Source organism: Podarcis bocagei (assembly GCF_964188305.1).
Source record: "Podarcis bocagei genome assembly, chromosome: 14".
Taxonomy (NCBI): domain Eukaryota; kingdom Metazoa; phylum Chordata; class Lepidosauria; order Squamata; family Lacertidae; genus Podarcis; species Podarcis bocagei.
The window spans coordinates 22975960-22992475 of record NC_138139.1 but is presented as its reverse complement, the minus strand read 5'-3'; the positions used below and the strand labels follow the sequence as shown (position 1 = coordinate 22992475).

General features: G+C 40.5%; 1 protein-coding gene across 9 annotated transcripts in view; it reads left to right on the top strand.

Moving 5' to 3' along the window:
• Positions 1–16516, top strand: part of MEF2A (myocyte enhancer factor 2A) — a 90234-nt gene that overhangs the window by 46443 nt on the left and 27275 nt on the right. For 6 of the 9 annotated variants that reach the window (XM_081171196.1, XM_081171195.1, XM_081171197.1 and 3 more), the window contains 3 exons: positions 8130–8267; positions 10635–10854; positions 10963–11022. In XM_081171196.1, coding sequence (XP_081027322.1) covers positions 8130–8267; positions 10635–10854; positions 10963–11022 — 418 coding nt within the window. Of the gene's footprint in view, positions 1–7933; positions 8066–8129; positions 8268–10634; positions 10855–10962; positions 11023–16516 lie in introns of all 9 variants that reach the window. The other 3 variants (XM_081171199.1, XM_081171201.1, XM_081171203.1) reach the window with 1 other exon arrangement.

Here is a 16516-nt window from a genome sequence, read left to right as displayed (position 1 = left end):
TTTGAAAAAGCTAACTACAGGATATTGACTATGAAGGCTCTACCAGACCCTGTTCTAGCAATATTTACTCTGGATGGACATGCGGCACTAGCAAAAGTAATGAATTACTTTTAGCAAATTCTGAATATTCACTGGATTTGGTAGGGAAAGGATTATGTACTGGAGGGGGAAAGCAAGTAACAGTTGTTCTGAGTAGATCCATTTAGTTGATCCACATAGAAGAGATTCTGATTTCTCAGGTAGAACATTCACAAATACAGCATTTCTTGGGGCATCATTTCTTTCTTTTAATCCTTCTATCAGCAAAGGTCCCAGTTTAGTCTTACTGTGCTGGCATTTGTATGATTTGTAGTAATACTTCATATACCATTGCATCAGACTACCCAGGATTCCATAATGACAGGATGAACTCTACAAGACATTATTTTTTGCTTCCATCCAGAGCCACTTCAGCCATCATGTATATTTTGCCAACCAACTTGCAGTTTTCAGGGATGAATGGTTAGATATTGCCCCAGTTCTTTCAACTGCATGGGTTGGATTTCATCTCAGGTATGTAATTTGACTTGAGCCTTCAGACTCCAGGGTAGCTCCATCACTCCTATTGCTAGATGAGGAGTCAACTGTTTGGAAAATGGAGCCATAGAGTGGGTTTTGCATTGTAATGCTTACAAGGTTTTTATTTTAGTTACTTTGATTGTAGATGACCCATTTAGCAAACTCAAAGCTGTCAGTAGAGACCACTGTGCATTTGTTTTGTAAAGATGGTCAGTTTGCAGTCCTGGACATCTAGAACTCATATTTTTGCAGGGCCATCAGACCAAAAACACTGGTCTTTTCTTAGACTTACATATGGAATTGGACATTTTCAGTTTAGAGTCCTCCAGTTTGGACTATTCATGACACCAGAGGTCTCTTAAGAGTATGTGTCTACTCCCAGGCTTTGGAGCTCCTTACTGAGGAAGGTTTATCACACCCTATTTCTTGCAGGAGGACAAAAAACTTTTTTATTTAAACAGACATTTGGCCACTGAACTGACACGTTAGGGGTCTTTTTTTGCTACCTTCTCTGTTAATCAATAATTTTTACTATAATTATGCTCCTAACTGTTACCATCTTTTTAATATGCTGTCACCTAATTATTATTAACACCTTTATTGTTATATAGTATATTATGCATTAGATTTTATCGTTAGCTGAATAGTATGCATGCCAAGACCTATATGCTGTAGGAGTGGGGCAGTAATTTGAAGGCACTGGCAATGGATTGTTGTCAGAGTTCTATATAAGAGGGTCATATCATTCAGAATCTCCCGGACTTCATGACACCCACTACTTTTTGTCCATTTGGCATACCTTTACTTTCATTTACTCCAGTTCTGGTCCCCCAGATCTTGTCAGTACAGTGAAGGTTGACCAGTCCTAACTCCTGATCATTACTCCATTCTGTTCCCACCCCCACCCCTGCCTCCAACCATGACAAGGTTAATCTTCATTGAAGTGTGACCTTTTACTATCTGCATCCTTCTGCGCTCTGAGCATGGATTCACTGTTATGGAAATAGGGCACTGATTGTGATGATGAGGTGGCCAAAGGCAGCTGGTCTTTGTGGAATTGCAGTTTGCTTACATACATATAATAATAAGGTAATGCTGTCGTCATGCTGCAGTTTGCTTGGTTGCCAACAAATGCTGCTGCAAGCTACAACATGACAACAGCCTTCTGAGAGTCTTGGGCCATCACAGCAGCATTGGCGGGTGAGGGAGAAGGGAAGCAGAAGAGGGAGATGGATGTGGGTAGGTGCTTAGGTGAACCATGGAAAAACTGTCAAGAAAGGGTGGGGCAGCTACTCAGCAACCATCCTGCTCTGCTGATGACTGCCTCACACAGATAACTTGGAGGCAGCTGGCTGGCTGGTCCCCGCAAGCTGCAGAGGAACAGTCAGTACAGGACAGGGAAACTCCCCAACAACCATCCTGCTCTGCCACCACCTACTGCCTTCCTCCTCCTCACCCTCTACTGCTGAGACGGAAACAGTGTTGTTGATATGAGGCAGGCAATATGAGCAGGAAGAGGTCTAAGGGAAGGAGGGTGGGTTTGGTGAGGTCTAAGGAGAGAGTTGATAAGGGGGTGGGTTGGTGGAGGTTAGTGAGTGACGCGATCGGGGGCTCAGCCACTAGTAGAAACAGAGTTCTCTTGGATTGGAGAGCATGAGACTAGGACCGTAAGCATTCAGTCTTTGCCTTCATGATTCATGTCCCCACAGTTGCTACTGCTGATATATAGATAAGTGAGATGGGGATGGAACTTCACAGAAGATATGCTAGGGAACCTTTAATCTCAGGTCCTAATCTGTTTTGAGGTTATGATCATAATGTTAATCCAGTAATAATCCACTTTGTTTGAAAGAAAAAATATGTGTTTGAATTGATGTATCTGCAGAGTGGTTCCTGCAGAGTCCCTTTAGGGACATAATGGATGTAGATTTCTTTGCCATCTGAAAAAATAATAAAGTGTCAGGTTCTGGAATCAAGGAGGAACCAGTCTCTCTGCCCCTGGTAATTTTTACAAGGGCCTTAAATTGAGCCATGGCAGATTAAGGGCCATCCTTGTTGACGCAGCATGGCAATATCTCCCCACTGAAGGCGGCGTTGCATGGGTGAGTGGTAGTATTCCATGATTTCCTGTCTTCCTTTCACAGAATTGAAAGTAACCCCTTTTCAGTATCTCCCATACTTATTTATGAAAGCATGTCAGATGGGGATGCCATAACATTCTCCTTTGATGAAGTCCAAGAGATGCACTGCTTTACTGGAAGAAATTCTTCCAGTAAGTGTTGATGTTGTCCCTTAGTAAAATTTGCAGATTTCATTTTTGATTTTTTCATTTTTAATTGCCAGTGGTGAACTCTTCTTTAAACCTACTTTAGGGCCATATCTGCACATCATGTTCTGCTGGATGTTTTAATAGGCTTTCTCCCATGTTTTTGCAAAGAAGTTTCTCACAGGGTTACTTGACAAGTTTCTCCTGTTGTGGAGCCATCTCTTGAGGGAGCCTGTTGCTCTTTCTTCACAGCTTATGATAAAGCTTCTTGTGTCCTTATATGTATATTTTTTGGACAGTCTTTCTTCTTTAAGGTTGCATTTCTATTAGGGGGGTCAAAAACTGCAGGTGGCCATGTTGGTGGTGGTGGGGAATTATAAGTAGCAGCAGGCTATTGAAAGAAGCAGGAATGGAAAGTGTGGTATAGCAGAGTTTCTTCACTTTATCAATATTTGGAAAAGTCACATTTGTCACATTTGTCGGATTGCACAGAGGCAATAAAGGAGACAGCAAGAGTTGCTATTAGTTGTTGTGAATATTCTTTGTTATGAATATTCAAAGAATCCACCTCCCTTCTCTACTATAAAGGCTTTCACAGAGAGCATGAACATACATTTTGAAAGAACTAAGCAGGTGAGGCTCCTTGATTTATTTACTTGATGCAGTGTAGGAAAGGAGCTGCGTTTCGGCTGCCATGGTTGAGACCTCACTAGTATGGCCACAGTGAGAGCAACTTGAAGAATAATGTTTACCTGTAACCCCTTGACTGTGCTCAGGTGCAGCTTTTTGTACAAACAGGATTTACACCAGGGATGGGGAACCTGTGGCCCTCACAGATGTTACTGGATTCCAGTTCCTAGCAGCCCCAAAGTCACTGTCTGTACTGTTTCGATCTAGTGCTTCTATGAATATCATAATAGTAACCTGCTTCTTGACAGTGCCATCCTGCTACCACCCTGTAAATGTTGTTTTCAATAGAATGGTGCATACCTGACCTTGAACTGGTCTTTGGGGGACACTTGGAAACAAGATTTCTCACTGCTTTCACAATGTGAGTGCATGAGTTCTTGCCAATATCATACTGAGCTTCAGAAGCACCTTGACACCTACAGGATCTTGCTTCTGCTTCCAAGTGCTTCTGAACACAGTGTTGTATCAGCCATGAGATCTCTTCCCTGCCCCTGAATTGTGAGAGAGGCTGAGTTCTGAAAACCACAGATGTTACTGGCTGACAAAATCTGTTGGTCCCTCATTGTGGAGAAAGAAGAGTCTCCACAAAGAAGACTCTCTGACACAGCAGCTGACCTTGCATTTTGTTTAGAAAAGCTTTTTTAAACAGTACAAAACTCAAAATATATGAAGTACCAAATAGAGGATATGATGCAAAGTGTTGCAAAAGATTTTGGAATCTTTTATTTTACATCGCACATAGGTGCATTCCTAACATTTGGGTCTTTCTCGCTTTTTGAGCCATGGTGGGTTATCCCTGACATAGTTGCCTGTTAGAAAACAGCCCACTGATTCTGCCCAGTTAGATTAGAGCATTCCACTTGTGCCTCCCTTGACACAAAGAGTAACAGTTTACTCTTATGGTACTTGATAACGATAAAGTAAGTGGTACTCTTATCAGAGTTGGGCCCGCAAAGGGATGTTTCTGTGTATGCAATTAGGAGACCAAATGCCTTGGCTTTGACTTGTTTCATCAGAAATGGGAGACTGTAACTTTAAGTGGCCCAAGAGTGACAAGAACTTGGTTTAGAGTGAGGGTTTCCAGAATCTGAAGTGGGAGATTGTGAAACCTTTTCCTTCCTCCTGAGTTAAAGCAGGGTTAAATCCATTCTTAACACGATAAAAATAACAATTACGAAGAGTGCATATGTTCTTTTGTTCTGAGTTTAAAAGGATATGCTTCAGAGTGTGGGATGAATTGATTCTAGATTTTTCCTTTAATACACAGACTGAACACTCCACAATGCTTCTAGATTAAAATATAATACATACATCACATTGGAAATGGTCAGCAGCCTCTGGCTTGTACTTTTTTTTCTAATTTAAGATAGTGTTTTTAAATCTACATTTCTTTTTTCTGGCTATTCAAGTATAAAGTGTTGAGACATGTTGGGCAAAATGTGTGTATTCTGGTATGAATGCCACAAACTTTCTAAATCTATTTATAGTATTCAATAATTTGTAAAGGTTAACTGTAATCCAGACTGTAGTGTTAGCATTTTCCCTGCTGATATCAGTGTAGAAGACTGGCAGGCTTAGCCTTGTTGAAGGTTTGGGAGGGTTAGCAGCTTTCAAAGTGCTGGACAGCAGGGCCATGTATGGTTAAGTCCATATACATATCCACCTGATTGGTTAGACTGTGCTGCTAAGTGTTGTGACAGGTGTTGCCGAAAGCTACACCTGTTTTCCTGAGAATGCTGATTTAGTGGGAGTTCCAGGCACTGTCTGTGGGACTTGCAACACCATGCCAAGTAACCTGAGAAGGAATGATATCTAACTGATGGCTTGAGAGCTTTACACAATTTGATTGTGTTATGTGAAATGCTAAGTGTACTTTGGAGCTGCTAGGAAAGAAATTTAGCCAAAACTTCCTATATCTGTATTTGCTTAAGGCCCTTGTCACAGCAGCACTCTTGTACACATTTGCAGCCAGCTCTTACCCCTCTTTTACTGCATGAGCAAACAGCATGTGTACAAGTCAGTGAGAGGAGAATGAAGGAGCCAAGGCAGCCTGAGAGGAGCCTGTCTGCCTGCAGCAGACCTTCTTACCAAGATGTTGGGTGGTGGCTCTTGGGAGAGATCCATAAAGGAGGGCAGTGACACCCCCCACATCCGTAGATGCAGCCACACACAGAGTGCCCTATAATTCATTCCAGTGCTGGAATCGGGATGTAATGTGGGGAAACCAATCTACCAAAATTGGGGAAGGGAAGTTCCTGACCGAATCAACCTGTACCCATATAGTTCTCTGGTCGCCTTGCTAAAGTAGCTGGGGGGAGGAAAGAGGGAAAGGCAAAGCTGCCCCCTCGTCCCCCACCCTTTCCCTCTCTTCTGATATCAGTCAAGAGGGTGGAATGGGGTAGGATGGGGTAAAATAGGAGAGGAGAGGGAGAAAAGAGGTGTTGGGGAAAGGATGAGAAAGGGTTGTAGAAGCAGGATGGAAAACCCATCTGGCTTTGCAGAAAGGAGGAATGTGAGGGTTAAATGCCAAAAGGCCTCATTAGCTACTAGCCAAGCCATACCATACAGCATATAGTTTATGGCAGTGGTTTCCAAACTTTTTTCAAAGAGGGCCAGATTTGATGAAGTGAAGGGCCGTGGGGGCCAACCAGAGGGCCAACCAAAGTTGTTGACCTTTTTTAGGATTGATACTTTTTACCTTTTTTAAGGATTTCACCCCAAAGTTGTTGAACTTTTTTTAGGGTTGGAGTTGTTTAGGTTTTTACCCCAGGAAATAAACTGCCACAGGGGCTGGATTAGGCCCCCGAAATGGACTTTGGGCAGGCCTGGTTTATGGTATTTGCTTCTACAGTATGCAGTGATGGTATTAACTTGGATGGTTTTAAAATGTGATTAGACATATTGTATTCATGGAGGATAAGGCTATTAATGACCACTAGCCATGATGGCTATGTTCTACATCCACTGTTGAAGGCAGTATGCTTCTGTATAACAGTTGCTTGGAATCTCAGGTGGTCAGGAGTACTTTTGCACTTATGTCTGACAACTGGTTGGCCGCTGTCAATAGAATATGCTGGACTAGATAGGCCTTCTTTGGTCTTATTGTTGTCTTACATTAAGACAAGCTGTTACTAGCAGTGGTTGCTAAGAAATTACAAGATAATAACGGCTTGAGATCTGTGTAGGTTTGCTTGAAGACCATTAGAGTTCAACTTCTCCAGTGGTATTTATGAAGTTCAAATAGTTTTGACTAAAGCTTCTCTCCCAGTATTTCTCACAGCAAAATCTTATAAGTAATAAAATGGGATATATTCTCCTCCTTTCTGGATACCATGGGTGCTTATTATTTATCAACTGATTGGATTTCTAGTTTGTAAACTAAGCATGACATATTCATAGCATATTATGAGAGAGTGACTTGGGTTCAGAACATACTTTCCCATTAGTGTTTTTTATTAAAAAACCACACCTACAGTTTTACTGTTAGTTGGATTTTAAACACTGCTTAGAATAGTAGTTTTCAAAGTTCCAAAGCCCAGGGAACTTTACTTATGTTGGTTTGTCTTCCAAGGAATGCCTTCACCTTGCAGGAAATTTTTATTTTCAACAAAATCTCTGGTTTACAAAACATGTTTAAATTTACAAAATAAGTTGCACATTATAGAATGTTGGAGTGGAAGATGGAAGACAGAAAAAAGCTGCTCAACCCTTTCTATGCTGGCTCAAAAATTCACAAAGAGAACAGCTTGTGGAGAGTGATTTCGGAGCTCAAACAGTGCCAGAGGGGGGAAAGGATTAAGCTGCCTCTGCTTGCTTATGCTCCCTTCATTCCAGATCTCAGTGCAGTTTTGGCTTTTAAAAAGCCAAGAGAAAAAATAACGCCGAACCCTGTTTAATGTGCAGTGTGAGCCACAGGAGCTCTTAACCTGGATTAGTTATGACTTGTTAAATGATCATTTGAGTGCCTTGCAAGGTAGATCATTCCCTATCTTCTGTCCATCCTTGTTCTAGGATATGCTCTCAGTTCACACAGGGCTGGTGCCTACAAACTGTCCTCACAAATTCTTTTGTGGCTATTTTTAATTGCCAGAGAAAATAGGTAGTGGTCGATGAGCTATTACAGTTTCTGACAGAAACCCCCATCTCTTAGAAAAGTCTGTAGCAATTATAAAGGGCAGGGGAAGAGGGGAAGAGAGAATTGTAGGTATTGTATCCAGTGCTAGCCCTCATAGAGTAGGCCCATTGACTTTGGGATAGAACTGCATGTGGTTAACAATACTAAAGTATCAGTGTATATGGATACACTTATTTCAGTGGCTCTGGTTGTAAAACAGTGTGTACCTTCTTAATGCAAATTTGCGATTAAAAAATTATGGCAAGTTTAGTATTGTCTGTGTGAATTTTCCAATTGTATTTCAGACTTTAAGAAAGAAAGGCCTTAATGGTTGTGAGAGCCCTGATGCTGACGATTACTTTGAGCACAGTCCACTATCGGAGGACAGATTCAGCAAACTAAATGAAGATAGTGATTTTATTTTCAAGCGAGGCCCTGTAAGTACTTTTCTTAGCTCCTACTTTTTATTTGTTGATTCTTTTTATTAACTTCATTATTTAGGCTCTGAACAAGAAGGAAAACAGAGGGTGCGACAGCCCGGACCCTGACACTTCATATGTGCTCACGCCACATACAGAAGAAAAATATAAAAAAATTAATGAAGAGTTTGATAATATGATGCGGAATCATAAAATCGCAGTGAGTACTGTGGTATGGCTTGTGACTTTATTATATGCATGAGAACATTTTGCAACATCTCCTTAACTTTGAAAGCTACATTAAAGATGACATTGTGGTACGAGCTTATAAAGCAGAAATGTTCATGCAAGATGCATGAATCTGAGACAGAAATCTTGGGATTTTTGTATGAACTCTGAGAAAGGCACTTTGTATGCTATATGTGAGTTAGAAGGCAGCAGGAAAAGCCTCTTACACAGTCTACTTCCTAAGAAGCACTGCTTTCATTAAATTTCTGGTCACAGAGAAACAAAAATGCTTACAGTGTCTACTTTGTTAGCTGAAATCAAACAAGGCCTAGTACAAACCTTTCAGGCCTAGAGAAATCCATTCTGCACAGGCTCCTGTACAGGCTCCTGTCTTTCTTCAGTCTTTTCATAGTAAACTACAGTGGGACCTTGGTTCTCCAATGGCTTGGCTCCTGAAAAACCCGGAAGTGAGTGTTCCAGTTTGCGAATGTTTTTCGGAAGCCGAATGTCTGATGCAGCTTCCGATTGAGTGCAAGAAGTTTCTGCAGCCAATCGGATGCTGTGCCTTGGTTTTCAAACGGTTCTGGGAGTCCAATGGGCTCCCGGAATGGATTAAATTTGACAACCAAGGTACCACAGTAGTTGTTTTCTGTTATTTTGCCATGTATCATCCTAGATCTGTGAAAAATATGCTGCGATATTTTTATATTAATATATTTTCAGAATTGGGTATTCCTTGGTATAGAAATCAGATGCCTTTGAAGTAAAAGTACACTAAACCTGTAACTCTTAAAAAGTTAAGGCAGTCTGTATATTGTGATCAGTTGTTTTTGTCCCTCACTAAGAAAATCATTGAAAGAGAGAGGATTATCAGCATATGCCATTGAGTAATTGGTCAGATAATTATTGTCCTTAGTCTATAAGGGAAGCCATATTTGAGTGTGATTTTGTTTTGAGAAACCTTTGTAAGCCACTTTGAGAGTGTTTAAGACCATAAAGCAGGATATAAGCATTCTACATAAATGAAAATAAACATGATTGCACAACTATAATTTCCCAATTTTGTCGGCAGAAGCTATGACATTTTTAAAAAAACCTTGTTAGTTTCTATTGCTAAATATGTCCTAATATTCTTTCATTTTGTTGATTCCAAGACTAGCATTCTGTACACACCAAAAGAAGGGGTTTTTTTTAAAAAAAAATAAAGTCCTGTGATTTATTACTCTTTTAAATGAATTGCTAAAGGAGTTTTTCAGTGTGCTATTTAAGGCAAAATTCTACCTTGTAGTGATGATGTGTTGCTCATATAACAATAGAAAATAACATAGTCATATTATGGTAAATTATTTATCAGTCAAACTATAAGGAAGCTGTTTTTGTTGCTTCTTATTTTATATAGCACCATCCAAGTATATGGCATTTGAAAAGGAGAGGTCCCTGTCATGACAGCCTTACAATCTAAAAATTGATATAAGGGCCATAGCAAGAGGTAGTGGGGGTGGTAGTGAATTGTGGAAGAATATGCAGTCATTTCTGTTACATGTTTTTAGGTATAGTTGAATAGATTCTGGGGACTAGAGACCAAACAATTCTCAGATGGGTTTTTGAAGAAGGATTTCAAAGAAACCGGATTTAACATAAGATGTAATGCTTGCATGTATTTTATCATAGTACTTTTTTAAAAAACAACACATAAATTGCATTCCTTCAAATCCAATCTTAAGCTAAATTGTAAAGAATTTTGCATTAATTTATTCATTTCTTACTTGAAATAGTTTTACTAATGAATACAAATATAATAGCACAACTCTCTAGCTTTTTTGGAACTTTCAGCATAGTTCTATAGAAATACATAATGTGAAGAATCAGGTTTGCCTTGAAACTTTTAAAGTTGAAATAGTATGCTGTATTTTCCAGTAACATCCTTTCCTCCCTCTTTCATTGCATGCTTAAGTGCTCTCAAATACCGTTTCTGATTGCAAAGGAATAATTTTCATTTTCTGCAATAATCAAAATGCTTCTTAAAAGTTTGCTAGAAAGTTACGGGCAGATGCTCAGAACATCTTTCATTTTCTACATACGATATTTTGTAAAACATATCTCCATGTGATCAACTTGGAGTGATTATCTGTAGCTCTTGGTAATTATCGGTATCTCTAACCAATTTTGAGAGTGCTAAGTGTGGTTTGTATGTAACAAATTTGAACAGTTTGCATTACATAATTAAGATGTGTGTATTTTGTATGTATGCTTCAAAACTCCTTTTAGAAACCAAGAAGCTGTTTTCTAACATTTTGATTAGAACTTGAGGAAAGTGTAGCTCTTTAAATCTCACATGATTTCCCCCCGCTCTTTTCAGCCTGGGTTACCTCCGCAGAACTTCTCAATGTCGGTCACTGTTCCTGTGTCCAGCCCCAATACTTTAACCTACAGTAATCCTGGGAGTTCCCTTGTATCCCCAGCACTGGCAGCAAGTTCTACCTTGACAGACTCTACCATGCTGACCCCTCCTCAAGCCTCATTGCATCGAAATGTGTCACCAGGAGGTCCTCAGAGACCACCAAGTACCGGCAGTGCAAGTAAGCATTCCTCCCTCACCCCAAGTTTCAACAAGCTCTCACTCTTTACTTTTGCACATTGCATTATCTGAGTGAAATAAATATTCTTCCTCTGTATCCCCCAATTAGGTGGTATGCTGTCCACAACTGATCTCTCGGTGCCAAATGGAGCTGGTTCGAGCCCAGTGGGTAAGTTTCAAAGTTTTGCATTTTGAATACTGCAAGAGGCTTAATTGGCTTAGGAACGGATGAAGAAATCAAAGCAAAGACTGTTTCTTTCAGGACTGACTCTTCTGAGCTGTGGGAAAGGATATCGGCTACTTTTTATGTTTTGCTTGTTATGTGCAATATGTTCTTGGATATGTCCTTTTTGGTGTAAGTGCTTAGAAAATGTGGTTACCTTAAATTTTGGCATCCAAAGTCGTAATGAGACTTGAATCTTCCTAGTAGTTTCTTCTATTTTGAGCTAAGTGCACTGTTGAAGGGAATTAGCTACAAGGATGATAGAGCCCATGGGCAGGTTTTTATCTCTTTCTGCTTCTCGAATAACTCTGAGCTTTTTGCTTTTGCCAGTTGGCAGTTTGCGTAACTTTCTGTAAATCACACTGAAAAAGAGCAGTCTCCAAAGGGGTGGGGGTGGCATCAATCTGTAGGCCTGCATGTCAGCTTGACTTTCGAAGGGGAGCTCCAGATATTTTCCTTGCACTTGTTGACAAAGTGGAGAGTGGTGCTGCTTGCTTCAATCAGTGTAGAGGCATCTGTGTTCCAGTTCTCAAATTACCGGAAGATGGCATGAACACCTGCTGTCAATATTACGTGCCCACTCACAACATCATTTGATGGGGAAGGATCAGTTAGCTCAGGTCAGAGAGCATAGAATCATTCCTGTGAAATCAATTGATTTTCCTATTAGAGCCCAGTTTTCCAGTATCACTGTTATAAGTTAAAACAAAAATGTCTGGAAGTCCTTTGATAACAAAGACTGTATGTATGTGAATTTAAGGTTGCAGATGGCATGGTGGCAATGAGAACCTTAGCCCTTCCTGCTTTTGCTCTGGCATTCTGCAGAACTGTTAATTCTAGTAAAAGCTTAGGAATGAAAATGGATATAAATTAGGCTGCAGTTCATTTACTTTTTATGCAGTATTTATGAATGACAGAATTTTAGAAAATGTATTTATTAAAGGTTTTTAAACAAAAAATTACAATGCAATGTGATTTAAAAGGTAGCATACAATTGCAAAAAAGATTTTCCTGTTACAATACAATTATCATTAAGAAACTCAATTCACAGGTAAATTCACATCCAGGTATGGAGGGTTCTCCATGTTGTCATACAGTGTGGTGCAGACCGGTGAAGATTAATAGTTAATTAATGTAACTTTAAAAAGGGGGCCAAACTTCATCAAACCAGTTATGTTTCATGATGCCTTGTACCACTCACAAATGTTTGGAGAAGGCTATGGACCAAACAACACTCATCTACTGCTCTCTAGAGGGCCCATTAACTGACTTCCAACACTTACCAACTTTTTTTTATATCCACTGTCAAAAGATGCACAACTAGTTCTTTGGTTGGTGTACAGAAAACCTGGATGGTGTACAGTGCCATTGAAGGAGTACCTTTATGGATGCATCTTGGATTCTGGCATATCCTCCGCATATCCTTTCCCAATCTACATCTTCAGTGCACATCTATATCTCCTTCCCTGGAGACCTGTTTTGTCACCCACTGATTACTTAATAAGCAGTATATAGATTACTGAAGCAGACGGTCTCAGTTGCTGGCTCAACCTGATGCATAAACCTTCAAACAGTGTCCAGGACCATAGCATGCCACCCTTTCTCATAAGCTCCCTCCTTCCCAAAGGACCACACCTGCTTAAATTGGAGCCACAAGGCTTTAACACCTTGTAACTTCTCCCTCAAAATGTTCTTTGGTGAGGTGGCCCTTCACCACAACATCTCTAATTCTATACAAATGCTTAGATTTCCATTCTTTAAATTGAGTATATTTATATTTGTGCCTAAATTCAGGGTGATCCAGTGGGGGGGGGGAGAGTAAGGGGAGAGAATGCTGGTGCCAAACAATCACTCCAAGACTTCCAAACTTCCATAGTAGCCTTGAAAAATGAAAGATTAAGCATGAACTATTAGCTACCATTACAACAACTCTGTAATGCAGATGATAGTGGCTCCTTTTGGATGCAATTTTGTAAGCAAGGAGTGCTTAACTCTCCACTCCCCTTCCTCCCTTTGACACATGCTGATCCTGGTTAGCTGAAGTGATGCTTTCTTTTTACATTCAAACCATGGTTTAAAATCCCGGTTAGTAAACTGACATTAAACCACACTTCCCTGTTTGGCATGTAGAGGATCAGCATGTCAACGAAGAGAGAAGAGGACTGGGGAGTGTGCAGGACAGATGCTTCCACAGAGCTTCCTAAACTATTGCTTAGCAAGCTGAGTGTGTTACATCCAAACTAGGGCAGTAAATCTAGCAGCATTTTAAGCCCATCAGAAGTGAAACTCTGCCACTTCCTGGATCTGCCCCCCCCCCGCCAACTTGGTAATAAATTTAAATATGTCACTGTAGCTTTTAGCTAGGGCATTCAAGTTTCACTGTATTACTGAACGGTCATCATCCAGTATTTAGTCAGGATGCTGTGACTTGTCAGTTACTTGCCAGTGACACACTGTGGCAGGTGGGAATTAACCTCCGCCATCCTGAAAATACAAACTGAAGTCTAGCAGATGCATTCTGAAAGAGGACCCACTTAAACTTGAATACGAATTAATAACAAACCACAGGCATTTGTTACATTACTTTATTTATCTAAATATGTTTAGGTCACCTTTTAGGACAAAGCTGTCGTATGGCAACTTACCCAAAACCACAAGTATGTATATAATAATCCAAAAATGTAGTAAACATTTCAACAATAACAGTCAGCATTAAACCATTTAAAACAGATGAAATGTTTCATTTTTTCATTCAGCATTGCCAGGGAGTAAATGGGTCTTTAAAAGCATGTACTGATGGTACCATATTCCCATTTGTTGGAATAGAATTCCACAAATGTGGGCCCACCATGAGAAGCGCCTGTCTTTTGTGCACACTAACTGAATTGATATAAATGGCAGACCTATTATAGACTCTCTGAAGCTGATTTTAGAGCATGGGCAAGTTCATACAGGTGAAGGCAGGTCCTTCTAAGGTAATGTGACCCCAAATCAGTGGCAACTTTAAAGATCATTACTAAATTGGCCTAGAAATCCATGGGCAACCAGTGCAAAGGGTTGCCCAATTCCCCCATCAACATATAGATGGGCACATGTTTGTTTAGTTTATTTACTGACGTGCTATAATCTTATAAGGTTGCTAATAAGTAGTCCTCTGGGCAACTCCACAGCATAAAATGACAACATGGAATTGAAAATCCAGTATCACGAAAGTAGCTTACACCAGTTGAACATTCTACATAGTCTTCAAAAGCAGACACGTATTCAAGTCTGGATGTTATTAGTGCATGTGTAGCGTAGTTTAGGGTAAACCCTATCTAGGTAAAATCACATATGCCGCATCATCCTGAACACATACTGTAAAAGGCATCCTAGCCACCGCTGGATTTCCACAGACAACACAAAGTGCAGGAGAACCCCCAAACTCTGAGGAAGTTACATCAGGGGAGGGATGTAACCCCACCCTAGTCTGGTTCCAAACGTCCATACACTTTGGTTGGTTTCCACAGTCTTTCTGTGTTGTCTTGATTAAATTTTAGCTTGAATGGTTTCATTCATCCCAAAACTGAATCCAGACACCACTTCAAGGGTTTCACAGCCTCCCTGGGATGAGTATGTCAAAACAAGAGCTAGAGCTGTGTGTTGTCTTCATACTGATGAAAATTGCACCCTAAATCTCCAGATAACTTCTTTTAGCAAGTGGTAATATTTCAAACTAGATCTTAATTCTTCTTTTGCAATTCCCTATTTTCTCTCTTCACCTTGATGCTCTTTAGATTTTTCAGTGGCAACATTGGAGCTGCTCTTCCAAGGATTCATCCTGCTACTCTGCTGTAATATTTGAAAACACGTTGACCAATGATGATTCCAATCACATAGGTCCTTATCACACATTTGTCACCAAAGCAGAATTCAGGGGTTGATAGTTGAGTGGTGAAGTGGAGTGCAGTTTTCCATTACACAGGGTCTTCTTACATAGGAAGCTGCCTTATACTGAGTCAGACCATTGGTCCCTCTAACTGACTGGCAGCAGCTAACCAGGATTTTAGGAAGGGTTCTGTTCCAGGTCTACCTGGAGGTGCTGGGGATTAATCCTGGGACCTTTTGTGTGCAAATGAGATGCTCTATTACTGAACTTTGCCTCTTTCTCCTAAACTCTTAAACATTACTGTGTGAATTAAACAGCAGAAAAATGGTTTAACATCACTCCTGTAACATCTAAAGAATACTGTAGTATAGTCAGTTAAAGATCTGAGTGTGATGGGCACCTCCCTTAGAAGTATTGAAATGTTAATCTCCTGTGGAAAACAGTCATTCTTAGGTTGTCTCAAGGCTGAACAAATACTAATATCTGTAATTAAGGCTGAAAAAACCAGTCATGCATCAAATTGTATCTCTCTTCTCCTCCACCCAGAGGGTACAGTTTTGTGGACGCTTAAAGCAAGAAGAGAGACAGTTAAGATTGTATTGAAGCCAGAAGTTAAAATCTTCATGTTTCAAAGAACTGTTCATTTAGCTCTTGTTTTAATTTATGAATTCATATTGTCCCAACAATTAAGGAGCTTTGAGTTTTTACACTGAGCCATATCCCTTATCAGATGTTTGGTGCTTATATCCAAAGTTAAATTGTCTGAAGGCAATGTGTTCTAACAATTGGCTTTCTATAATTTATGCTAGAAATTAATGTGATAATGAACTCCCTCTGAGGCACTGAGACAGAACCAGGGTTTTAGTCTGCCTGGGAGACTGTTAAGGGGCACCTGCTCTGTGTGGCAGATAATAATCTAATATGAGACAGGCACCTGATGCAGTTTTGCTTTACAAAACTCAAATGTTGCATATTTGGGTGGGGGCAGGGGCAGTGGCAGTGGCACATTGCCAAGCACAGGCACTCTCGGCCCCAGGGCAATATCAGTTTAGATCTAACCTTGGTCTTCGGTTCCCAATTAGCTAATTACTGAGGTTGGCCTATTTTCCAAAAGCCAAGCTGCGGATCCCCTACTTTTGAAAAAATTGATAAATCTATTGTAGTTACATCTGCAAGGCAATTTTTTGAACAAAATGTGGTGTAGCCTCTAGTAAGCAGAGGATTTTAGGTATACTAAAAAACAGACTAGGGTTGAGGAATATATGGTTTTCAACATCATGATATATCAGCAGCTAAACATTGTGATATTCTGACATATCACAGTGTCTGAAATTTGGAGATCGGGTGGATGGGGTGCATGCAGATCAGATGTGAGGGTGAGGGGAAGAAGTAGCCACAAAGATCAGATGGGGGGAGGAGGAGAGGAAGTGGAGTCACCTCTACTGCATGCTTTGAGTGGGAGGGTATGGGTATGGGGGGGCATGAAGCCGCCATCAGTGGGGCAGCCAGCGAAGACCCACGTCCACTGTGGCTACTTCGCCTCAGTGCCAGAGGAAGGTAGTGCCACGGTGC